At 43.1% G+C, this 25,051-nt stretch overlaps 2 protein-coding genes and 1 long non-coding RNA gene across 9 annotated transcripts in view; all 3 read left to right on the forward strand.

Moving 5' to 3' along the window:
- Positions 1 to 17,858, forward strand: part of LOC143010667 (NLR family CARD domain-containing protein 3-like) — a 29,394-nt gene extending 11,536 nt beyond the window's left edge. Inside the window, exons 1-10 of one of the 6 annotated variants that reach the window (XM_076163134.1) lie at positions 11,347 to 11,516; positions 12,187 to 12,239; positions 12,561 to 12,693; positions 12,937 to 13,074; positions 13,417 to 13,478; positions 13,944 to 15,729; positions 15,871 to 16,044; positions 16,355 to 16,528; positions 16,788 to 16,834; positions 17,001 to 17,858. In XM_076163134.1, the coding sequence (XP_076019249.1) occupies positions 11,437 to 11,516; positions 12,187 to 12,239; positions 12,561 to 12,693; positions 12,937 to 13,074; positions 13,417 to 13,478; positions 13,944 to 15,729; positions 15,871 to 16,044; positions 16,355 to 16,528; positions 16,788 to 16,834; positions 17,001 to 17,566 (3,213 nt within the window). In that variant the 5' untranslated portion in view covers positions 11,347 to 11,436 and the 3' untranslated portion in view covers positions 17,567 to 17,858. Of the gene's footprint in view, positions 1 to 11,346; positions 11,517 to 11,781; positions 11,849 to 11,916; positions 12,045 to 12,186; positions 12,240 to 12,560; positions 12,694 to 12,936; positions 13,075 to 13,416; positions 13,479 to 13,943; positions 15,730 to 15,870; positions 16,045 to 16,354; positions 16,529 to 16,787; positions 16,835 to 17,000 lie in introns of those variants that run through there. The other 5 variants (XM_076163136.1, XM_076163135.1, XM_076163132.1 and 2 more) reach the window with 5 other exon arrangements.
- On the forward strand, positions 500 to 23,665 carry LOC143010686 (uncharacterized). The gene is made up of 4 exons (XR_012964837.1): positions 500 to 613; positions 21,511 to 21,566; positions 22,460 to 22,806; positions 23,040 to 23,665. It is a non-coding gene; the product is annotated as an uncharacterized LOC143010686 (long non-coding RNA).
- On the forward strand, positions 1,036 to 8,384 carry LOC143010669 (NLR family CARD domain-containing protein 3-like). 2 transcript variants are annotated; one of them, XM_076163141.1, is made up of 8 exons: positions 1,036 to 1,191; positions 1,436 to 1,573; positions 1,916 to 1,977; positions 2,443 to 4,228; positions 4,370 to 4,543; positions 4,858 to 5,031; positions 5,275 to 5,321; positions 5,488 to 8,384. In XM_076163141.1, the coding sequence occupies exons 1-8, from the start codon at positions 1,058 to 1,060 to the stop codon at positions 6,051 to 6,053; spliced, it is 3,081 nt and encodes a 1,026-aa protein (XP_076019256.1). In that variant the 5' UTR covers positions 1,036 to 1,057; the 3' UTR covers positions 6,054 to 8,384. The 2 variants fall into 2 exon arrangements, with proteins under 2 accessions (XP_076019256.1, XP_076019257.1); XM_076163142.1 differs by having other exon boundaries at positions 1,919 to 1,977.
- Positions 23,666 to 25,051: the final 1,386 nt, after the last annotated feature.

Here is a 25,051-nt window from a genome sequence, read left to right on the forward strand (position 1 = left end):
GCCCTCACCTGGTCGTTTCGAAGACTCGACAGAGCAAATGCTGTTATGGGTTAGGGTTAGGGTTAGTAATTAGCTGTCTTACAGCTAATTACTAACCCTAACGTTTTAGGGTCTTTTCGGTTATTTTGGTGAATCAATGAGGAACCACCCAGGTCCGTGGCTTCTTCAGAAGTAATCTGGGAGCAAGCAAGTGTTTGCATTGAGAGGGGGGTACTGTTAGGATCTGTCTTGTGTGCTTTCTGTTTTATTGTGAAACCCTGTCGTGTCCATGTCCCTGCTACCTATACTTCCTGCCCATGTGTTTCCCATCATCGTCATTCAGTCTCTGAGACTCATGCTGCACAGGGCCTCAGAGGGCGGAGCCAGCAACCGGAAAAGGAAAACTTTGGGACTTGGCACATCACTGACACGCCCCTCATCCTATTTAAAGCGGCGCACGCGATCATGCACAACTACCCTGCGCTGTCTGAATAAACTGAATCTTCAGTCAACTGTATTTGGGTCCACAACTACCCAGCGCTGTTTGACTGAATAAAGCCGCGGCCAGGTAAGCGGTCATCCCGATAAATGCGCTAAGTTTAGCACCGGCCAGCCTATTAGCTTCGGTTAGCAGGTAAGTCAACGAAAGCGACGGTGTTACCTCAGTAAGGAAAGTAGCCATTTGGCTTTTCTGAAAGTCGCTACACGAGGTCAAGTCAGTTGATTTACATAGCCCACTATCACATACTATGTCTCAAAGGGCTTTACAGATCCACAACATCGCTAAAATTCCCAGCTTGGCAGAGCAGACACGCCGACCGAGCTCGTCCGTGTCTATCGTGCTATGGTAGTTGAGACGTTCAAGTTTGTAAATGCGTCTTTCAGTTCTTTCGTAGTTTAATCAAGATAAAACCTTGAGAGTTGACTGCAGATATTTGCTTGCGGTGAGCAGGCGCAGAACTTATCAATCATCTAGGTTACAGATAGACTGTAAACCTGCCAGAACATGAGAGACAAATTTGGATGAAGAGTTTTTCTTTGTGTGTTTTGTGCGCTGCATCCTTGAGCCTTGACAAACATGAGCCGGAGAGGAATGAAGCGAGCTAGGACTGACACGCCCTCTGAGGCTGACACGCTCTCTGAGCCTGACACGCTCTCTGAGCCTGACATGACCGATCAGGCGAACAGCACACAGAGCGAGCTGTCAGTCAGGTGAGATTCAGCTTGTTTTGACATATGTAAACAAATAAAGCATGTAGGCAGGATGATTGTGAAGTTGCTGAGTGCATTTTAGTCATTCAATGAAATCTATATAATTAAATGACTGTTGTAGTTGTACACTGTTTGTACTTTGACTTTATTATTTTTTATTATGTTATATATTTGCAGTAATTTGTAGCTCGTAAACATATATTTGTCTTAAAAAACTGTGCATTTTTGTTTTGGTCGATTGCAGCTCCTCAGCACAGGCAGAACCAGAAAAGGAGTTGACAGGTCTGACATGTAAAAGGCATAAATCAACTGCATCAACAACACCCAGTATCATCTCTTTGAAGAGTGATTGGTCCATGAGTGAACCTATAGGATTTCAGAAGTAAGTGAAACATCTCACCTCTCAAAGCACTTTAAGTCCTTCTACACAAACACATAATGTCTCTAAATCAGCAGGACTAAAGATGCAAGAATTACTTCATTTCAAGCGGAAGCAATATAATTATTTTGACTTCCCCTCGGGATCAAAATAAATCACCTTTATTTATGTATTTAATATTTAAGAGACCCAATGACCATTTTCTCGAAGAATTTCTTTGTTGTTCTTGCTTTTTAGATTATATTTATTCTGCTCTGTAAGTCAACCATCTCATCATCGTTATAATGAAACTGGTGAATGCATTTGTGACTGCAATGTAACAACATTGTGGTGTTGTTCTCCCAGAAGCCAAATGTCTGGAGAGACGTCCATAACCATTCCAGACACCAATGCTGGTACAGACGACGGTAAGTCAAAGTCACCTGCATCCTGTTTATTAACCATTACTAAAGTATAAAAAAAACGACGAGAATGTCGGAATACGTTAATAACCTTTTTTCTTGTCTAGTAATTATTGCTTATTGATATGACAGCAAGTTTGATCCCTTTTGTATCATATCATCACACACAGTACTAACCCATTTAAGAGTAACAAAATGCTTACAAGTTTCTGTTAGGAACAGTTAACAACATAAAAAATTAATTGAAGTAAATTGACTTCTGTAGTAAAAGCAACCATTGTAACTTTGTGGCTGGGTCAGTCTTTACCTCCTGTAGCAGGATATATGTCTTAGTTCCTTGTAAAATAAAAGTATTTAATATTATGACCACTGGATGTCACTGTTTTGACCGTCAACCAGAGTATAATGTCGGTGCTGAGAGAACAAGAACACGGAACGTACATTGCAAAAATACTTGTTTGACTGTTCCAGGGGACAAGCCTGTTTGGGAAGCAACAACAACACTGAGGGAAACAATGAAGAAGAAATTTACTTTGTTGTCTGAAGGTGATGAAGACAAAAGAACAACAGCCCTGAAAAGCATTTACACATCTCTCCACATCACAACTGGAGGGCTTCAGTGGCAGTTTGAAGAACACGAAATCAGCCACATAGTGCAGAGAAAGCAACAACCGTATGAAAATACAGTGAGCCTTTGTAATATCTTCAAACCTTTGGCAAGTCAAGTGAAACCCCCGAGAATTGTATTGACGAAGGGGATTGCAGGTATTGGAAAATCTTTCTCAGTGCAGAAATTCATTCTTGACTGGGCTGAGGGAGAAGCAAACCAGGACACAGACTTAGTGTTCTGTCTCGCTTTCCGAGAGCTGAATTTGAGTTCAGGTATGAAAAGCTTGCACGAGCTCCTGACTGACTTTCACCCTGGAATTGGAGGTTTAACACAGGAGGATTACAGCAGAGCCAGGGTGATAGTGATCCTGGATGGCCTGGATGAAAGCAGAGATCAGCTGGACTTCCTGAACAACAAGAGAATAACGTCTGTCACTGACCTTGCATCTGTGGGTGATCTCCTTACCAGCCTCATCCAGGGTTGCCTGCTTCCAGATGCTCTCCTCTGGATAACTTCCCGATCTGCAGCAGCCAGTCAGATCCCTGCTCAGTTGGTAGACATGGCGACAGAGATAAGAGGGTACACCGACCCACAGAAGGAGGAATATTTCAAAAAGAGGTTTTGTCATGATCCGAGCCTTGCTGACAGGATCATTAAGCACATTCGGTCCTCACAGAGTCTCAACATCATGTGCCAGATCCCAATCTTCTGCTGGATGTCTGCCCTATTATTTAAGGAAACATTTGGAGGAGATGAGAAAGCTGAAATTTCTAGAACACTGACGGAAATGTTGGCACACTTCCTGTTTGCCCAGACAAAACGCAGATATAGGAAGTATGGCAAAAAGGAAAATGAAGAGAAGCCATTGAAGACACAAAGAGGATTTCTTCTAAAACTTGGGAAACTTGCGTTCGTTCAGCTCCAGAAGAACAATCTCATTTTCTATGAGGAGGACCTGGAAGAATGTGGTGTTGACATCAGAGAGGCATCTGTCTACTCAGGGTTTTGCACCGCAATTCTTAGGGAAGAAGAAATATTTTCCCAGAAGAAGGTTTTGTGCTTTGTGCACTTGACCATCCAGGAGTTCTTTGGAGCTCTGTATGTCTATGATTGCTGCACAAACAAGAACACAATGGAACTCCAAAGCTTCCTCGGTCTGAAGCAACCATTTCAGAAAGAACATACTGAACTTGAACTTCTTAAGATGACTGTGGACAAAGTGTTGGAGAACAAGGATGGTCACCTGGACTTCTTCCTGCGTTTCCTTCTTGGCCTCACGGATGAATCCAACCGTAGAGTCCTAAAGGGCCTTTTAACCTCACCAGATCCAGGCCAAGAAACCAGGACGAAAATGCTGACTTACCTCAAAGTAATACGAAGAAAGGGTGTCTCACCAGACAGGTGCATCAACCTCTTCCAGGCCATGGTTGAGATGAGAGACCACACAGTCAAAGATGAGATTCAGGAACATCTGAAATCCACGGAGCACTCTGGAACAGAGCTGACACCAATGCAATGCTCAGCTTTGGCCTACATGCTGCAGGTGTCAGAGAAAGATCTCGACGAGTTCGACCTCAAAAGTTACAAGACATCAGAGGCAGGCAGAATGAGACTCATACCAGCTGTGAGGTGCAGCAGAAAGGCCTTGTGAGTTTATTTTCATTATGATATTTAGCATATTGTCACCCAAATATGTAAAACTAAAGATCTCCACTCTCCTCAGGAATTCAGCATTGCTGTGATCTTTCTTGACTGTTTTTACTATTATAACACCATTATCCATGATAGGCTAGCAGACTGTAAACTGACTCCAGAGTCGGTTGAGTACCTGGCCTTTGCCCTGAAGTTCCCACACTCGCCCCTGAGAGAGGTGGACCTGAGTAACACGGACCTGAAGGACTCAGGAGTGAAGCTGCTCTGTGCAGGACTAGAAAGTCCATCCTGCAGACTGGAGACTCTGAGGTATTTGTTTCGCTCCCCATCCACACAATGACAGACAGTTCAGATTACACAAATGTTTTTTCCCCAGAGGTACCCAAGCCTGTCTGAGTTGTACAGAATGGCTGCATGAGGCCAACGTGGGAATATGTACAGGATAGTTGCTTGTCACGACTGCGGCTCTGATAGAGTTCACAGCCACCCTACTCAACAGATTGCCAGAAAAGTAGTAGCATTAATCTACAAAGTTTAGATAGATAGACAGACAGACAGACAGACTTTGTTGATCCCAAACGCAAACATCCTAACCTCATCTTCAAATCACTGCGTTCACACAGGTTGTCAGGTTGTCTGATCACAGAGCTCGGCTGCGCTGATTTGGCCTCTGCTTTGAAGTCCAATCCCAACCACCTGAGGGAGCTGGACCTGAGTTACAATCACCCAGGAGCCTCGGGAGTGAAGAAGCTCACTGAGATGAGGGAAGATCCACTCTACCACCTCAAGGAGCTCAAGTAATTATCACATTATTAGCTGATTACAGCAACAAACCCAGACAGGAGTGTGCCGCTAAACCTTAAACTGCCACAAATAAGACATTTTACATTTAACTGACATCAGAACAAGGTTGCTTGTTTGACCAAACTCTAACTAACCTATTCTGAAACTGTTGAACCAACAGGTTGAGTCATATTAATTAGTTATATAACTCCAGTATTTGTCTCAAAGCTTTTCAACTCTGATGTTTCTCTCCTCAGTGTTGAACATGGTGGAACTGTCCGGATGATGCCAGGCCTCAAGAAATGTATGTATGTCTGTAAAGATGATAGAAGGATGATTTTGGCTAAAGCAATAATCTGAAATCTTGTTAAGATGTTGACACTGAAAATTATGATTATTATTTCTTTTCCGTCAATGATGATATGGATATTTTAATAGTTGATGGAATAATGTGTTTGTCTTTCCCGCAGATTTCCGCGATTTCACTTTCGGCTCCAAGATGTTGCACAAAAACCTGTCTCTGTCAGAAGAGAATAGAAAGGTGACCTGGGTGGAAGAGGAGCAGCCACACTCCTCTGGGAGATTCAACTCAATACTTTTTTTGCTGGAGGAGAGACTAGCTGGGCGCTGTTACTGGGAGGTTGAGTTCTTCAAACCTTTAGCCATTGGGGTAACATACAAGAGCGGTGGGGGGGCGTTGGTGGATGATCGCAGGCTTCATGACAACGACAGGTCCTGGAGTTTGATTTGTTCCAATGAGGGCAATTACATTTGGAATGGCAAAAACAAGGTCGACCTGTTTTCTCTCACCCCTCGTTCCAGGCGGTTGGGAGTCTATCTGGACCAACCTGCTGGCACGCTGTCCTTCTACAGGGTTTCCTCTGACCCGCCCATCCACATTCACACCATCAAAACATCATTCACAGAGCCCGTTCATGCCGCCTTTGATTTTCAACCTCAATCCTCAGCCTTTCTTTACCCTCTTGTACACTCCCCTGGGCTGGGCCATGTTGTCAGTCCCAGAAACATTGTTTAGGCCAGGGGTGTCCAAACCTTTTTCACCGAGGGCCACATACAGAAAAATATATGAAGGACTGGGCCACTCCATAGAGGCACAGTATATTGCCTCACCTCTGGTGTAATGAATTTAGCAAAATCAATCAAATGTAGGTAAATTATGTCTGAGAATTGATATGCTTAAAGAAAAAACAGCCTCCATCACAGCTTTCCACCTTTCCATTTATTTTGTTACGAAATTGATTGGCAGCACATTCTCATAACAGCAGCCTCAGATTGCTCCTTAGTCAGGATGGTGATCCCCCTTCACAGCCCTCAATAAAAAAAAAAAGGAGCTGGTGGTGGATTTCAGCAAGCACAAACACTCTCCCCCCACACCAGTTAACATCCAGGGAAAGGACATTGAGATCGTGAGATCTTATAAATAGCTGGGTGTTCACCTGAACAATAAACTGGACTGGTCAGATACTGCTGGTGCACTTTATAAGAAAGGACAGAGCAGACTGTATCTACTTAAGAGACTAAGGTCTTTTGGAGTGCAAGGGGGCACTTCTGAAGACCTTCTTTGACTCTGTAGTGGCATCAGCCATTTTCTATGGAGTGGTCAGCTGGGGCTGTAGCATCTCGACCGCTGACAGGAAGAGACTGGATAGACTGGTGAGGAAGGCCAGCTCTGTGTTGGGCTGCCCTCTGGACACTGTGGAGGTGGTGGCAGACAGGAGAATGACTACTAAGCTGTCATCACTGTTGGACAACCTGTCCCACCCCCTCCAGCACATCTTGTCAGCTCTGGGCAGCTCGTTCAGTGACAGGCTGATTCACCCGCGCTGTCAGACAGAGAGATACCGCAGGTCCTTTCTTCCTGCGGCGGTCAGGCTCTACAACACCGCAGTCACCGGCAGCCCTCTCCACTCCCAGCTGGACTGTTAAAAACATTGTTGTGCAATAACACTGCACTTGTGCACTTTATACATTACAAACTGAGTGTTTGCTTATTGTATTGTTATTTTATTTTTTATTGAACTTCTCTCTTTGTCTGCACTATCCCCCTCGCTGCTGTAACACTGTAAATTTCCCCGCTGTGGGACAAATCAAGGAATTCTGATTATGATTCTGATTCTGAAAAGGAAGGGGGAAAATAAGGGGGAAGGGGATGGGAGAATTTCCAGCATCCAACTCAGTGGGAGCAGTGACGCCACGCTTTGGACTGAAGGATGGCTGGCAGGTCAGGAGTAAGTTTGGTGGTTGTGGTGTGAATGACGTCACTGAGTTGGCTGTCGGTCCTTTCAGTTGTCAATCTACTCTTGTTGAGTTAACAGAGAAAAGGGTTGCGCACATGTATGTTCAGCCGAACATCTCATCATTCTTTTTGCGTGGTGTCTCAACAGAGGAAACTTGTTATTTTCCAAGCTCGGTAGAAGTTGGGTAGGGAGAGAATTGTCACACTGCATTTCTATAAGTTACATTACATTCTATAAGTTACATTACATTACATTACGAGGGTGTAAGGGTGAGAAAGAAACCCTTCGCAGAGCGCAACAGCGTGATTTCTTTCTCAAAAATCTTGGAATCGCTGACTGACTTCTGCCATGAGAGATGTGATCACAGACGCATATTTACCCGTTTTAGCAGAAAGCTTGGCCTTTGGAAAAGCACATTTGATTCCGGGCTGTGCGGGGAAGTGTGCAACATTGAAGTTGCGTAGTTGTGTCTCACACAGAATGCTTTCATGTGCACATAAAGTTGCGGTCCAAGCTGGTCTTTGCCTTGTAGGCTCTTGTTCAGTGTGTTAAGATGATCCGGAAGATCAACTAAAAAAGCCACGCCTGACAACCATAGAGGTCATGAAGAGGTCGTAATTATTATTCATTAGTAATTATGTTTTTTACCTACTTTTTTTACTTCCATAAAAAGTCTAAACCTACTGATGTATCTGTAGAAGTTCATATTTGTAATGCAGCCTGTAGGGTTAAAACAACACAGACCTCCCAGTGGACAGTTTTGATTGAAAAATAGTTTCTGCCAAATTATTGGAAAGGCAGAAAATGGTAAGACTGTCCACTGTAAGGCCTGTGGACATTGTCTTTGCAAAGACGCTTGTCTTTCCAAATCTTGTACATTTTGAAATGAGAATTGAAATTTCTTCTATTGTGTTGGGTGGTGATTTGGGTGAAGTGATCCTTTACAGTCTTTTAAACAAGAATACTATTTTGATTGGACATGTCGATCTATCTTCAGTCAATTTAGAATGTGATGTATTCATTTGTATGGTGTTGCAATTATATATATTATATATACATATATTTTACAAGTAACAATGATGAAATAAAACATGGAACACAATACAGGATGTGGTAGGGTTGAGTCATGTTGTGTTTTGTGTTCTTAGGTCATTGGTTGTACATAACTGATGTGTTTTTAGCTTTTGAATGTAATGTTAGGGGTTAAGTTGGAGGAATTTAAAGGTTGTTGCATAAACATGTTTTCCTACTGAATAGTGCTCATGACATAGGAGTTTGTTTTAAACGTTGAGTCTGATTTAACAGGCAGACAAAGCAGTGTGTTTCGATTCTTCATTGATTTTGATGGTAGGAAATAAACTAAAACTCCAAAAAGCAAGCATGGTGGGACAGCCAATGGCCATTACTTTAAGCAATAATCGGGTGTGTTTTGTGGTCCAACATCCCCATGCATAACAACAATGAAAAACGTTTACTTTGTATGTTCATTTCACTTATGTTTCCCTGTGAGGAAAGCTCATTTTCCAACAGGCAGTGGAATGTCACAGGAAACATGTATTAACGGTAAAATAGAAGTGGCAAATTATAAACAACAAAGCAGAGACAATTCAGTGGTATAAAATAAGTTGGAAGTCATGTTCAAGTAGCAAAATGCAACATAAAACTAACATAGACAACATTTATCAGATAGTACATCTTTTCCTCCATTGTCACTGATGTTAAGTTGTTTTAGCAGCATTTGCAGCATGATGAATGTTGATATATAAGAAAAATATTAACTTATTATTATAACCATTATTATATCAGACTGACATAACGTGCTGTTTCTCCTTGGTGAGGCTCTGATGTCAGATGGCAGTGATGACGATGCTCCTCACAGCTGGTTGTCCAGGTTTGGGTCAGTCAGACTTGAGAGGAGCCGAGTCTTTGCAAGAGTCAGTTTTGAAGAACTGTTCACAGCGGTATGTTGTCACAAACAGTGATACAAACTTCATAGCATGTCTCCTCAGAAAAGGAAAATCCTCCACATATAGATACAGTTTGTAGAAATCAAGCAAAGAGAGATTGTTGTCTCTACCTTTGAGCTCATCATTGCTTTGCAGCTCAATAATTTCAAGCTGCAGGTTGTCTGATACATCAGCTGGTTCCACATTCAACGAGGTTGCAAATATGTTCACTTCATTGTTTTTGCTTTTCAAGTCCTTGAACCTCTCTCCAAAGGCCTGAAGGAGTTTTGCACATTCATCAGCATATTCAGATGTCACAGCTGGCTTTTGTTCTTGCAGAGTAGGAAAGTGCAGAGTGATTCCTGTTGCCACAGCTTCAAAGCTTGGCTTAAAATGATTTCACATTTCTGAAAAGAGAGCTGAGAAGCTGTTTAGGACTTTGGAGCTTGACATTCAGCTCTGTGAGGTACTTGGTAATGTCCACCATGAAAGCCAAATCACACAGCCACCTGCTGTCAGTTCAGTTCAGGACTTTACGCGATTAGCTCACTCACCACTAGGCTGGCATGCATGGCGTTGTCCTGGTCAGCTAGCAGTTAGGAAAAAATCCGCTTGTTGATGATGAGTATGATCATATTCATTTCCATTTAACTTTGCTTGCTCATTGGGAATTGACTATGTGTAAACTATGCTGCTATAGAGAAAGAAACCTATGTTCACAGAGAGGGCTCAGAGCAGAAGGCTAAGTGAAGGGAACAAGCTGGGGTAATGTACTTTCCGGCAAAGTGAAAGGTGGAGGTATCTGTTTTTACACCAACAGTGGCTGGTGCAAGGATGTGACAGTGATCCTACAGCACTGCTCTCCTAGAGTGAGAACAGCCCCCCCTCCACACATATGGCCCTCACAGAGGCTCCCTCCTCCCCCACCTCATCAACGACCCTCTCACTTCAAGAAAAGGACGTTGATAGGCTGTTCAGGAGTCAGAACCCCTGCAAAGCTGCCGGTCCGGACTCTGTCTCACCCTCCACGCTGAAGCACTGCGCTGATCAGCTGTCTCCACAGGACTTAACGACTACACACCTGTTGCTCTGACCTCTGTAGTCATGAAGTCCTTTGAGGGCCTGGTGCTCCCCCACCTGAAATCCCTCACCGACCCCCTCCTGGACCCCCTGCAGAGCCAACAGGTCTGTAGACGACGCTGTCAACATGGCCCTTCACTTCATCCTCCAGCACCTGGACTCTGCAGGAACCGACGCCAGGAACCTGTTTGTGGACTTCAGCACTGCCTTCAACACAATCATCCCCTCACTTGATCGGAATTTTGTAGAAAAGAGTCTAAATGTAACATACAAAGAATTCAAAGGAAACGTCAGTACCAGCGCAATGTATTTAATGTATTAATACTACAAAAACTACATACAACTACAGCTACTACAGCTATAATTGTTAATAAGTATAACTGGTATAACCTGAGCGTACACAGAGCGCACACATTTCCTTAACATTTTCAATATTTTCCTTGACAATATAACAACTTAATTCTCATAATATGACAGCCCCTACATCGAAAGTGACAAGCTAAACAATAACCACATTGAAACTACAATCAACTGCCTGGAAAACTCGGTTTCCATATTCAATTTCATTGTTTGTATAAATAGATAAATAAATAATAATCGTTTCACATTTATTGCATTGCAACGTAGTGTGCTATTTCTCTCCACTAGATGTCACCCAATTACAAATGAACGGCCTTTATAAATACAGTCAAACACACCTCACTGAAGTTACAATACAGACGAAAGACGTAAATCTCACATTAAACTATACATTCTGTTTTCGTTACGTTATTTTATTCAACTTATAATTGTATCTTTAATCAGCCTATCCCTTGAGACGATCTTACCAATGCTTTTAAAGTGCTGAATTAAAAGCTCTTGAAAGTACTGTACTTCTGAACTACATCAGAATTAGGTGCATCAGTTAGACGCTCAGAGACAGCAGCTGCACTGTCATGCCTGTTTGTTTAGCCCGTGTTTTGGTTTGGATTCATGTTTGTTTTTAAGGCGTGGTTTCGAAAGAAGAATTCATCAACGTTTTTTTCTAACAACAATGAAACCGAAAGTAAAATGTAAAACACCACATGTGACTAATACCTTGACGGTAAGTTTGTTAGCTGGTTAGTTGTTAGCTAGTAATATATGAGTGACGTGAATGTTTACTTCTTGTTGTTGCCATGTGATACCGTCTGAATGTCCATCGTGCTTTGGTAGTTGGGACGTTCACATCAGCAAGTTTGTAAATGCGCACTTCCTCTCAGTTTAATCAAGATAAAGTCTGGCCAGGAGTTGACTGCAGATATTTGCTTGCAGTGTACTTAATTCGTCGCAGTTTTTCCAAATTTTGTTGGATATTTTAGTGCAGCCTGGGATTCTGCCGTGAGCAGAGCTGAGCCACTGAGTGACAGCTTAGCAGCGAAAGGAAAAAACTGGGGCGGCGGCTCTCACTCGATGGGCATTCTGATTCGCTGCGCAAGCATGACGCTAAACACACCTCTAAACAAGGCGGTGAAGTTTGGATCCACAGCAGTTACTTGCGCTGTTTGACTGAAAGAAGTCCCGAGCCGGTAAGCGGTCATCCCGATAAATCTTGAAAGTACTGTAGTCCTGGTAGTTGTTAGCTAGTAATATATAAGTGACGTGAATGTATATATGAGTGACGTGAATGTTTACTTCTTGTTGTTGCCATGTGATACGGTCTGAATGTCCATCGTGCTTTGGTAGTTTGGACGTGCAAGTTCGTAAATGCGCACTTCCTCTCAGGTTAGTCAAGATAAAGTCTGGCCAGGAGTTGACTGCAGACATTTGCTTGCAGTGTACTTCATTCGTCGCAGTTTTTCCAAATATTATTGGATAGTTTAGTGCAGCCTGGGATTTTTCCTTATTTGTTGTCATACATCTCCAGTTCAGGGAGTGGATATTACGTCCGGGGACAACACGAAGAGCGAATTGTAAGAGGTAAGTACACGTTTAACTTATGGCTGATGAGGAAGCTCTAAAGCCAACAAATTCATCACTGCTCACTGTTAATCAACACACAGAACCTCTGAGTAATCGCTGAGCTTATACAACAATGTCTGTGGAATGTTATTATTATATATGTTACCTCACTAAAATATCACAATCTGCGCAAAAATAAACGGAGTAACATTCATTAAAGCGGTGGGCAGGCGCAGAACTTATCAATCATCTAGGTAAACAGATAGACTATAAACCTGCCAGAACATGAGAGACAAATTTGGATGAAGAGTTTTTCTTTGTGTGTTTTGTGCGCTGCAGCCTTGAGCCTTGACAACATGAGCCGGAAAGGGATGAAGCGAGCTAGGACTGACACGCCCTCTGAGCCTGACACGCTCTCTGAGCCTGACATGACCGATCAGGCGAACAGCACACAGAGCGAGCTGTCAGTCAGGTGAGATTCAGCTTGTTTTGACATATGTAAACAAATAAAGCATGTAGGCAGGATGATTGTGAAGTTGCTGAGAGCATTTTAGTCATTCAATGAAATCTATATAATTAAAAACTGTTATAGCTGTACACTGTTTGTACTTTGACTTTATTATGTTTTATTATGTTATATATTTGCAGTAATTTGTATCTCGTAAACATACATTTGTCTTAAAAAACTGTGCATTTTTGTTTTGGTCGATTGCAGCTCCTCAGCACAGGCAGAACCAGAAAAGGAGTTGACAGGTCTGACATGTAAAAGGCATAAATCAACTGCATCAACAACACCCAGTTTGATCTCTTTGAAGAGTGATTGGTCCATGATTGAACCTATAGAATTTCAGAAGTAAGTGAAACATCTCACCTCTCAAAGCACTTTAAGTCCTTTTACACAAACACATAATGTCTCTAAATCAGCAGGACTAAGATACAGGAATTACTTCATTTCAAGCGGAAGCAATATAATTATTTTGATTTCCCCTCGGGGATCAAAATAAATCACCTTTATTTATGTATTTAATATTTAAGAGACCCAATGACCATTTTCTCGAAGAATTTCTTTGTTGTTCTTGCTTTTTAGTTTATATTTATTCTGCTCTGTAAGTCAACCATCTCATCATCGTTATAATGAAACTGGTGAATGCATTTGTGACTGCAATGTAACAACATTGTGGTGTTGTTCTCCCAGAAGCCAAATGTCTGGAGAGACGTCCATAACCATTCCAGACACCAATGCTGGTACAGACGACGGTAAGTCAAAGTCACCTGCATCCTGTTTATTAACCATTACTAAAGTATAAAAAAAACGACGAGAATGTGGGAATACGTTAATAACCTTTTTTCTTGTCTAGTAATTATTGCTTATTGATATGACAGCAAGTTTGATCCCTTTCGTATCATATCATCACACACAGTACTAACCCATTTAAGAGTAACAAAATGCTTACAAGTTTCTGTTAGGAACAGTTAACAACATAATAAAATAATTGAAGTAAATTGACTTCTGTAGTAAAAGCAACCATTGTAACTTTGTGGCTGGGTCAGTCTTTACCTCCTGTAGCAGGATATATGTCTTAGTTCCTTGTAAAATAAAAGTATTTAATATTATGACCACTGGATGTCACTGTTTTGACCGTCAACCAGAGTATAATGTCGGTGCTGAGAGAACAAGAACACAGAACGTACATTGCAAAAATACTTGTTTGACTGTTCCAGGGGACAAGCCTGTTTGGGAAGCAACAACAACACTGAGGGAAACAATGAAGAAGAAATTTGCTTTGTTGTCCGAAGGTGATGAAGACAAAAGAACAGCAGCCCTGAAAAGCATTTACACATCTCTCCACATCACAACTGGAGGGCTTCAGTGGCAGTTTGAAGAACACGAAATCAGCCACATCGTGCAGAGAAAGCAACAACCGTGTGAAAATACAGTGAGCCTTTGTGATATCTTCAAACCTTTGGCAAGTCAAGTGAAACCCCCAAGAATTGTATTGACGAAGGGGATTGCAGGTATTGGAAAATCTTTCTCAGTGCAGAAATTCATTCTTGACTGGGCTGAGGGAGAAGCAAACCAGGACACAGACTTAGTGTTCTGTCTCGCTTTCCGAGAGCTGAATTTGAGTTCAGGTATGAAAAGCTTGCACAAGCTCCTGACTGACTTTCACCCTGGAATTGGAGGTTTGACACAGGAGGATTACAGCAGAGCCAGGGTGATAGTGATCCTGGATGGCCTGGATGAAAGCAGAGATCAGCTGGACTTCCTGAACAACAAGAGAATAACATCTGTCACTGACACTGCATCTGTGGGTGATCTCCTTACCAGCCTCATCCAGGGTTGCCTGCTTCCAGATGCTCTCCTCTGGATAACTTCCCGATCTGCAGCAGCCAGTCAGATCCCTGCTCAGTTGGTAGACATGGCGACAGAGATAAGAGGGTACACCGACCCACAGAAGGAGGAATATTTCAAAAAGAGGTTTTGTCATGATCCGAGCCTTGCTGACAGGATCATTAAGCACATTCGGTCCTCACAGAGTCTCAACATCATGTGCCAGATCCCAATCTTCTGCTGGATGTCTGCCCTATTATTTAAGGAAACATTTGGAGGAGATGAGAAAGCTGAAATTCCTCAAACACTGACGGAAATGTTAGCACGCTTCCTGTTTGCCCAGACAAAACGCAGAAATAGGAAGTATGGCAAAAAGAAAAATGAAGAGAAGCCTCTGAAGACACAAAGAGGATTTCTTCTAAAACTTGGGAAACTTGCATTCGTTCAGCTCCAGAAGAACAATCGCATTTTCTATGAGGAGGACCTGGAAGAATGCGGTGTTGACATCAGAGAGGCATCTGTCTACTCAGGGTTTTGCACCGCAATTCTTAGGGAAGAAGAAATATTTTCCCAGAAGAAGGTTTTGTGCTTTGTGCACTTGACCATCCAGGAGTTCTTTGGAGCTCTGTATGTCTATGATTGCTGCACAAACAAGAACACAATGGAACTCCAAAGCTTCCTCGGTCTGAAGCAACCATTTCAGAAAGAATATACTGAACTTGACCTTCTTAAGATGACTGTGGACAAAGTGTTGGAGAACAAGGATGGTCACCTGGACTTCTTCCTGCGTTTCCTTCTTGGCCTCACGGATGAATCCAACCGTAGAGTCCTAAAGGGCCTTTTAACCTCACCAGATCCAGGCCAAGAAACCAGGACGAACATGCTGACTTACCTCAAAGTCATACGAAGAAAGGGTGTCTCACCAGACAGGTGCATCAACCTCTTCCAGGCCATGGTTGAGATGAGAGACCACACAGTCAAAGATGAGATTCAGGAACATCTGAAATCCACGGAGCACTCTGGAACAGAGCTGACACCAATGCAATGCTCAGCTTTGGCCTACATGCTGCAGGTGTCAGAGAAAGATCTCAATGAGTTCGACCTCAAGAGTTACAAGACATCAGAGGCAGGCAGAATGAGACTCATACCAGCTGTGAGGTGCAGCAGAAAGGCCTTGTGAGTTTATTTTCATTATAATATTTAGCATATTCTCGCCCAAATATGTAAAACTAAAGATCTCCACTCTCCTCAGGAATTCAGCATTGCTGTGATCTTTCTTGACTGTTTTTAGTATTATAACACCATTATCCATGATAGGCTAGCAGACTGTAAACTGACTCCAGAGTCGGTTGAGTACCTGGCCTTTGCCCTGAAGTTCCCACACTCGCCCCTGAGAGAGGTGGACCTGAGTAACACGGACCTGAACGACTCAGGAGTGAAGCTGCTCTGTGCAGGACTAGAAAGTCCATCCTGCAGACTGGAGACTCTGAGGTATTTGTCTCGCTCCCCATCCACACAATGACAGACAGTTCAGATAACACAAATTTTCCCCAGAGGTACCGAAGCCTGTCTGAGTTGTACAGAATGGCTGCATGAGGCCAACGTGGGAATATGTACAGGATAGTTGCTTGTCACGACTGCGGCTCTGATAGAGTTCACAGCCACCCTACTCAACAGATTGCCAGAAAAGTAGTAGCATTAATCTACAAAGTTTAGATAGATAGACAGACAGACAGACAGACTTTGTTGATCCCAAACGCAAACATCCTAACCTCATCTTCAAATCACTGCGTTCACACAGGTTGTCAGGTTGTCTGATCACAGAGCTCGGCTGTGCTGATTTGGCTTCTGCTTTGAAGTCCAATCCCAACCACCTGAGGGAGCTGGACCTGAGTTACAATCACCCAGGAGCCTCAGGAGTGAAGATGCTCTCTGAGATGAGGGAAGATCCACTCTACCACCTCAAGGAGCTCAAGTAATTATCACATTATTAGCTGATTACAGCAACAAACCCAGACAGGAGTGTGCCGCTAAACCTTAAACTGCCACAAATAAGACAGTTTGCAGTGAATCTTTACCATTTAACTGACATCAGAACAAGGTTGCTTGTTTGACCAAACTCTAACTATGTACCTATTATGAAACTGTTCAACCATCAGTTGAGTCATATTAATTAGTTATATAACTCCAGTATTTGTCTCAAAGCTTTTCAACTCTGATGTTTCTCTCCTCAGTGTTGAACATGGTGGAACTGTCCGGATGATGCCAGGCCTCAAGAAATGTATGTATGTCTGTAAAGATGATAGAAGGATGATTTTGGCTTTAACAATAATCCAAAATCTTGTTATGATGTTGACACTGAAAATTATGATTATTATTTATTTGCCGTTAACGATGATATGGATATTTTAATAGTTGATGGAATAATGTGTTTGTCTTTCCCGCAGATTTCCGCGATTTCACTTTTGGCTCCAAGATGTTGCACAAAAACCTGTCTCTGTCAGAAGAGAATAGAAAGGTGACCTGGGTGGAAGAGGAGCAGCCACACTCCTCTGGGAGATTCAACTCAATACTTTTTTTGCTGGAGGAGAGACTAGCTGGGCGCTGTTACTGGGAGGTTGAGTTCTTCAAACCTTTAGCCATTGGGGTAACATACAAGAGCGGTGGGGGGGCGTTGGTGAATGATCGCAGGCTTCATGGCAATGACAGGTCCTGGAGTTTGATTTGTTCCAATGAGGGCAATTACATTTGGAATGGCAAAAACAAGGTCAACCTGTTTTCTCTCACCCCTCGTTCCAGGCGGTTGGGAGTCTATCTGGACCAACCTGCTGGCACGCTGTCCTTCTACAGGGTTTCCTCTGACCCGCCGATCCACATTCACACCATCAAAACATCATTCACAGAGCCCGTTCATGCCGCCTTTGATTTTCAACCTCAATCCTCAGCCTTTCTTTACCCTCTTGTACACCCCCCTGGGCTGGGCCGTGTTGTCAGGCGCAGAAACATTGTTTAGGCCAGGGGTGTCCAAACGTTTTTCACCGAGGGCCACATACAGAAATATATATGAAGGACTGGGCCACTCCATAGAGGCACAGTATATTGCCTCACCTCTGGTGTAATAAATTTAGCAAAATCAATCAAATGTAGGTAAATTATGTCTGTGAATTGATATGCTTAAAGAATAAACAGCCTCCATCACAGCTTTCCATGAATGCGTTTCCATTTATTTTGTTACGAAATTGATTGGCAGCACATTCTCATAACAGCAGCCTCAGATTGCTCCTTAGTCAGGATGGTGATCCCCCTTCACAGCCCGCTGGATTTCAGAAAGCACAAACACTCTCCCCCCACACCAGTGAACATCCAGGGAAAGGACATTGAGATCGTGAGATCTTATAAATAGCTGGGTGTTCACCTGAACAATAAACTGGACTGGTCAGATACTGCTGGTGCACTTTATAAGAAAGGACAGAGCAGACTGTATCTACTTAGGAGACTAAGGTCTTTTGGAGTGCAAGGGGGCACTTCTGAAGACCTTCTTTGACGCTGTAGTGGCATCAGCCATTTTCTATGGAGTGGTCAGCTGGGGCTGTAGCATCTCCGCTGACAGGAAGAGACTGGATAGACTGGTGAGGAAGGCCAGCTCTGTGTTGGGCTGCCCTCTGGACACTGTGGAGGTGGTGGCAGACAGGAGAATGACTACTAAGCTGTCATCACTGTTGGACAACCTGTCCCACCCCCTCCAGCACAACTTGTCAGCTCTGGGCAGCTCGTTCAGTGACCGGCTGACACTCTGTCACACAGAGAGATACCGCAGGTCCTTTCTTCCTGCAGCGGTCAGGCTCTACAACACCGCAGTCACCGGCAGCCCTCTCCACTCCCAGCTGGACTGTTAAAAACATTGTTGAGTGTTTGCTTATTGCATTGTTATTTTATTTTTTATTGAACTTATTTCTATTTGTCTGCACTATCCCCCTTGCTGCTGTAACACTGTAAATTTCCCCGTTGTGGGACAAATAAAGGAATTCTGATTCTGAAAAGGAAGGGGGAAAATAAGGGGGAAGGGGATGGGAATATTTCCAGCATCCCACTCAGTGGGAGCAGCAATGCTGCGCTTTGGACTGAAGGATGGCTGGCAGGTCAGGAGTAAGTTTGGTGGTTGTGGTGCGAATGACGTCACTGAGTTGGCTGTCGGTCCTTTCAGTTGTAAATCTACTCTTGTTGAGTTAACAGAGAAAAGGGTTGCGCACATGTATGTTCAGCCGAACATCTCATCATTCTTTTTGCGTGGTGTCTCAACAGAGGAAACTTGTTATTTTCCAAGCTCGGTAGAAGTTGGGTAGGGAGAGAATTGTCACACTGCATTTCTATAAGTTACATTACATTCTATAAGTTACATTACATTACATTACATTACGAGGGTGAACCACCCTTCGCAGAGCGCAACAGCGTGATTTCTTTCTCAAAAATCTTGGAATCGCTGACTGACTTCTGCCATGAGAGATGTGATCACAGACGCATATTTACCCGTTTTAGCAGAAAGCTTGGCCTTTGGAAAAGCACATTTGATTCCGGGCTGTGCGGGGAAGTGTGCGACATTGAAGTTGCGTAGTTGTGTCTCACACAGAATGCTTTCATGTGCACATAAAGTTGCGGTCCAAGCTGGTCTTTGCCTTGTAGGCTCTTGTTCAGTGTGTTAAGATGATCAGGAAGATCAACTAAAAAAGCCACGCCTGACAACCATAGAGGTCATGAAGAGGTCGTAATTATTATTCATTAGTAATTATGTTTTTTACCTACTTTTTTTACTTCCATAAAAAGTCTAAACCTACTGATGTATCTGTAGAAGTTCATATTTGTAATGCAGCCTGTAGGGTTAAAACAGCACAGACCTCCCAGTGGACAGTTTTGATTGGAAAATACTTTCTGCCAAATTATTGGAAAGGCAGAAAATGGTAAGACTGTAAGGCCTGTGGACATTGTCTTTGCAAAGACACTTTTGAAGAACTGTTCACAGTGGTTTGTTGTCACAAGCAGTGATGCAAACTTCATAGCATGTCTCCTCAGAAAAGGAAAATCCTCCACATATAGATACAGTTTGTAGAAATCAAGCAAAGAGAGATTGTTGTCTCTACCTTTGAGCTCATCATTGCTTTGCAGCTCAATAATTTCAAGCTGCAGGTTGTCTGATACATCAGCTGGTTCCACATTCAACGAGGTTGCAAATATGTTCACTTCATTCAGATGTCACAGCTGGCTTTTGTTCTTGCAGAGTAGGAAAGTGCAGAGTGATTCCTGTTGCCACAGCTTTAGCTTGGCTTAAAATGATTTCACATTTCTGAAAAGAGAGCTGAGAAGCTGTTTAGGACTTTGGAGCTTGACATTCAGCTCTGTGAGGTACTTGGTAATGTCCACCATGAAAGCCAAATCACACAGCCACCTGCTGTCAGTTCAGTTCAGGACTTTACGCGATTAGCTCACTCACCACTAGGCTGGCATGCATGGCGTTGTCCTGGTCAGCTAGCAGTTAGGAAAAAACCCGCTTGTTGATGATGAGTATGATCATATTCATTTCCATTTAACTTTGCTTGCTCATTGGGAATTGACTATGTGTAAACTATGCTGCTATAGAGAAAGAAACCTATGTTCACAGAGAGGGCTCAGAGCAGAAGGCTAAGTGAAGGGAACCAGCTGGGGTAATGTACTTTCCGGCAAAGTGAAAGGTGGAGGTATCTGTTTTTACACCAACAGTGGCTGGTGCAAGGATGTGACAGTGATCCTACAGCACTGCTCTCCTAGAGTGAGAACAGCCCCCCCTCCACACATATGGCCCTCACAGAGGCTCCCTCCTCCCCCACCTCATCAACGACCCTCTCACTTCAAGAAAAGGACGTTGATAGGCTGTTCAGGAGTCAGAACCCCTGCAAAGCTGCCGGTCCGGACTCTGTCTCACCCTCCACGCTGAAGCACTGCGCTGATCAGCTGTCTCCACAGGACTTAACGACTACACACCTGTTGCTCTGACCTCTGTAGTCATGAAGTCCTTTGAGGGCCTGGTGCTCCCCCACCTGAAATCCCTCACCGACCCCCTCCTGGACCCCCTGCAGAGCCAACAGGTCTGTAGACGACGCTCTCAACATGGCCCTTCACTTCATCCTCCAGCACCTGGACTCTGCAGGAACCTACGCCAGGATCCTACGCCAGGATCCTACGCCAGGATCCTGTTTGTTGACTGCAGCACTGCCTTCAACACCATCATCCCGATCGGAATTTTCTAGAAAAGAGTCTAAATGTAACATACAAAGAATTCAAAGGAAACGCCAGTACCAGCGCAATGTATTTAACGTATTAATACTCCAAAAACTACATACCACTACTATATCATTGTTAATACGTATAACTGGTATAACCTGGCCAGAGCGCACACATTTCCTTAACATTTTCAATATTTTCCTTGACAATACAACAACTTAATTCTCATAATATGACATAATATGACCCTACATCGAAAGTGACAAGCTAAACAATAATCACATTGAAACTACAAGCAACTGCCTGGAAAACTCGGTTTCCATATTCAATTTCATTGTTTGTATAAATAGATAAAAAAAATAATAATCGTTTCACATTTATTGCATTGCAACGTAGTGTGCTACTTCTCTCCACTAGATGTCACCCAATTACAAAGGAACGGCCTTTATAAATACAGTCAAACACACCTCACTGAAGTTACAATACAGAAAGCCCTTTGAGACATTGTATGTGATACTTGGCTATGCTAATCAACTGACTTGACTTGACGTGCCTTTGTGCGCGCCGGCCGGCCGGTGTGCGCGCCGTCATGTGGAGAACATTGAAGGCCGTGTAACTGTTACACCACTGAAGTCCACTTTTGGATGTAAAGAAACTTTTATTAGGCTATGGCTCTGACTTCACTCACTGTGTCCCCTCTCACAGGGAGAGGAAGATGATCTACATCCTGCTGCTCATCATCCTGATCGCCTACACCTTTGGTGAGCTTTTACAAGATATATTATAAACATTCTCAGTGACTAACTGCATATTCTAGTCTCTCATTTGTAATACGGGCAGATTTAAGACCTTGTATGTTAGAGTTACGTTTTCAAATAGGACATGGAACCTAACCAGGCTGAAACAGAGAGACTCTAAGTCAGGGCTGTCAAACTCTTTTCTAGTCCAGGGGCCACATTCAGCATAATTTAAACTCAAGTGGGAATGGGAATTGAATGTAAATGGACAACTCCAAGTTTTCCCCTTGTTTTAGTGCAAAGACGTACAAGTACATATTGAAAATGTTTACATTTAATGAACTATCTTTTTACAAAATTATGAACAACCTGAAATTTCTTAAGAAAAACAAGTGCTTATTTCAACAAAAAACAATAATGACAATACGCTATATATAAAACGAGGTCAAGATCTATACATTATTTTAAATGTACATACATTTCCACATCTGTGTAGAAATGTGACCTGAACTCACTCACTAGGAACGCAGAGAGCTAAATTCTAGGATGGATACATTTGCTTTCACTGCCAACAATACAGGAGAGCAGCGGAGAGCAAATATAATTTCAAGAAGATCCGAAAGCGCGGCGAGCCGTCCACAGACGGAGATTACACGGAGTAATCATTTACTAAAATATCAGAGGATCTATTCTTGGACTTTAAAAACAAATGTGAAATTGCTCCACTACACTCTTTAGCTTAAATTTGCCGTTAATGTCTTATAATTTTCACACTTTGCAAAGTCATACCGCGGGCCAGATTGGACCCTATGGCGGCCCGGTTTTGGCCCGTGGGCCGTATGTTTAACACCCCTGCTCTAAGTGAAGTCTGCAGGATCCAACTCTGGTCCTCACCTTGTCTCTTTCTTCTCTGACAGGAACATTTGTAGTGAAGGTGACACATACTCACTATGAGGCAGAAGAGAGGCAGAACATCATCATGGGTTGGAATTTCCCGCCTGTTCCCTTCAGTTTACTGAGCGTCTTCTGTGTAATGGCCAACCATGATTTGTGTATTTTTCATCTACGTAACGGGGAGGAGGTCCCAGGGTGTCAGCACCGGCAGTTTGCAGGACGTCTGCAATGTGACAAAGATGCTTTAAGAGAAGGACGCCTCACCATTCACCTGTCCAGACTCAGGACTGAAGACTCTGGTGATTACCTCTGTGAGATTCACACAGTTAATGTTGGAGCTTATGGAATAAAAGCAGGCTCAACGTCACTGGTAAGTTTTTCCTCATTAAAAGTGGAACATTCACACCAAGGTTTACTGCCAGACAGTCTTTGTGTACAAAATGTATATTAGGTGAAGTCTTATTTGAAGGTTGGACAATTCAAAACCTAACACATACACTTCCTGTAAACACTTATGAGACTCTGTGCGGATCATCTGCTGCTGTAATCTGTTTGGTTATTTATTTAGTGTTTCAGTGACATACAGTTTGTTTTTCAATCTAGTTATTGCAGCCAGGAAGACGACGGCCCCACCTGAGCCCCCCAAAGTAGAGAGAAGAGGAAGGATTGGTCTCTACGCTTGATTTATAGCTGCTGATTTGAAGAACAGCCTTAGCCAGTCTGACCTCCATCTCATCTGAACAATTGATGGGAATTGGCAGATCCGGAAGCTGACAAACACCTGACAATCCGGGACGACTGATTTGGAATCCAGTCCCAGAGAGAGAGGGAGATTATAGCTTTCCATTTGCCCTCAAAAGCATTATAAATCAATTGTACTGTTCCTTTATTTGCACATTCTGATCGTTTTGTTGTATGGATGCTTTGAAAGTTGTATGTTTTTGTCAGATGACCGTCTTAGTTACACAGCTGTGGATGAAGGCAGTTACAGCAGGAGTGGCCTTGGAGAGTGAGATGATGTATAGTGGTCCAGAGTCCTGCATAGAGCCAGTGATCCTCAGGGTGAACCTCCAGACACCAATGTGCTCAGACTCTTAATGAAAGTGTCATAGGAATCATAAATATGCAATCATAATGCCAAAGTCCTTTCCTATAATGACTTCAAGCACAAACTACCACATTGTTTTTACAAGATGCCCAGATTGCGTATGAGAGTTTTAACGTCAGTTCTGTCATTTAAAAAAATGTGATTAAACGTACTTTAACTACGTTAAAGCTGTTTGTTGTGTTTGTTGCCACTTGTGGAACGAAGTGTGTAAGTGTGTGCGCCCTCACCTGGTCGTTTCGAAGACTCGACAGAGCAAAGCGGATATATGCGTTTGGATCCGAGCAGCAGCCCGTCTGCATTCGGGATCCAAGGACTTTTCCAACAGAATCCGCTCCGGATTGCAGAGGTAAAAAGCTCGAATGTTGTTTTTGTCTTCTGCAACGTTATCTGCTTGTTTATTCATCGTGTGATTTTTCTCTAATTTACGATGAAACCAAAAACAACACAGCGTTTCTCCCTCGGTTCTGTTCCACAAACGGCTGTGTAAGAATGTAGAAATCATCTTTCGAGGCATATTTCCATGATTTCTATTGCATTTTGTGCAAAGACCAGAACTGAGTCAAACCGAAAGTAAAAGTTTTGATAACTGCGCCATCGTCGCCCATTTTGAATTATGTTTATTAACTACTTATCACTGCGAAGGAGTCGAAGAATCGCAGTCTCCTCCGACACACCTGATTGAAATGTTAATTAAAAAATTAAAAGTGTTCAAGGAGCGTTTAGGGAAAGTGTATTTGCCGTTGCAGGGGCGTTCTTACATGGCTGAAGTGATCCAAATGTCAAACAACAACAACAACAACAACAAACTCAAAGCATGTTTTGTATCAGAACCGAACGAGACCCAAACCAGAACGGCACCAAATCCTCACGTGTGTGTGTGTGTATGTGTGTGTGTGTGTGTGTGTGTGTATGTCACATTCACTCCTTTGGGCTGCCATCTAGGCCGTGTGTGGATGAAGGGAGCAGTTGCGTGTCTCCTGGTGGTGTTTGCTGTGTTACGTGCCACAGGTGAGTGTCAGATTTGTTTCGTTAGATACAAATATGCTCACTGTTTCCACTTTGACAACGTTTGTAATCCAAGGTGAAGTAGCAGAGAGAATGAAATGCCGAACATTCATCTATGGCAGAAGTTTGGAATTTGAAGGAGATATAAAAAATGTGCAATTAGAACTTTCCAGGCAAAGCTCAGAATTCAGCAGTGAACTATACTTCTTTCTATAGGACGCCATAACCATTATTAAAATGTCTTCTGATTCCGTGTCCCTGCAGGTCGAAGTGTATTCCAGGTCAGCGTGGAACAGGAGGTCTACAGGGCGGAGGAGAACGGTAACGTCACGATGACGTGGCATTTCCCCGCACAGCCTCAGGTGCCTCTTCGCTCTCTCTTCATCGACGTCATGTACATCGATCCCCTGAGGACCGTTTTCAGATTTACAGACGGCAACGAGGACCTGCAGTCTCCAGACCAGCTCTACAGGGGGCGAGCCTGGTGTGATGTTAAGGAGAG

The sequence above is a fragment of the Genypterus blacodes genome, unplaced genomic scaffold (genome assembly GCF_046128005.1).
Source record: "Genypterus blacodes isolate CSIRO-AG114 ecotype Tasmania unplaced genomic scaffold, CSIRO-AGI_Gbla_v1 ptg000129l_1, whole genome shotgun sequence".
NCBI classification, from domain to species: Eukaryota; Metazoa; Chordata; class Actinopteri; order Ophidiiformes; family Ophidiidae; genus Genypterus; species Genypterus blacodes.

What these genes read in the sequence shown, in the direction of transcription:
- LOC143010669 (XM_076163141.1), top strand. Translation starts at nt 1,058, where the DNA reads ATGAGCCGGAGAGGAATGAAGCGAGCTAGGACTGACACGCCCTCTGAG. An exon ending in GAACCTATAGGATTTCAGAA is followed by an intron (nt 1,574 to 1,915) that starts GTAAGTGAAACA and finishes TTGTTCTCCCAG; the next exon opens with AAGCCAAATGTCTGGAGAGA. An exon ending in TACCACCTCAAGGAGCTCAA is followed by an intron (nt 5,032 to 5,274) that starts GTAATTATCACA and finishes TTCTCTCCTCAG; the next exon opens with TGTTGAACATGGTGGAACTG.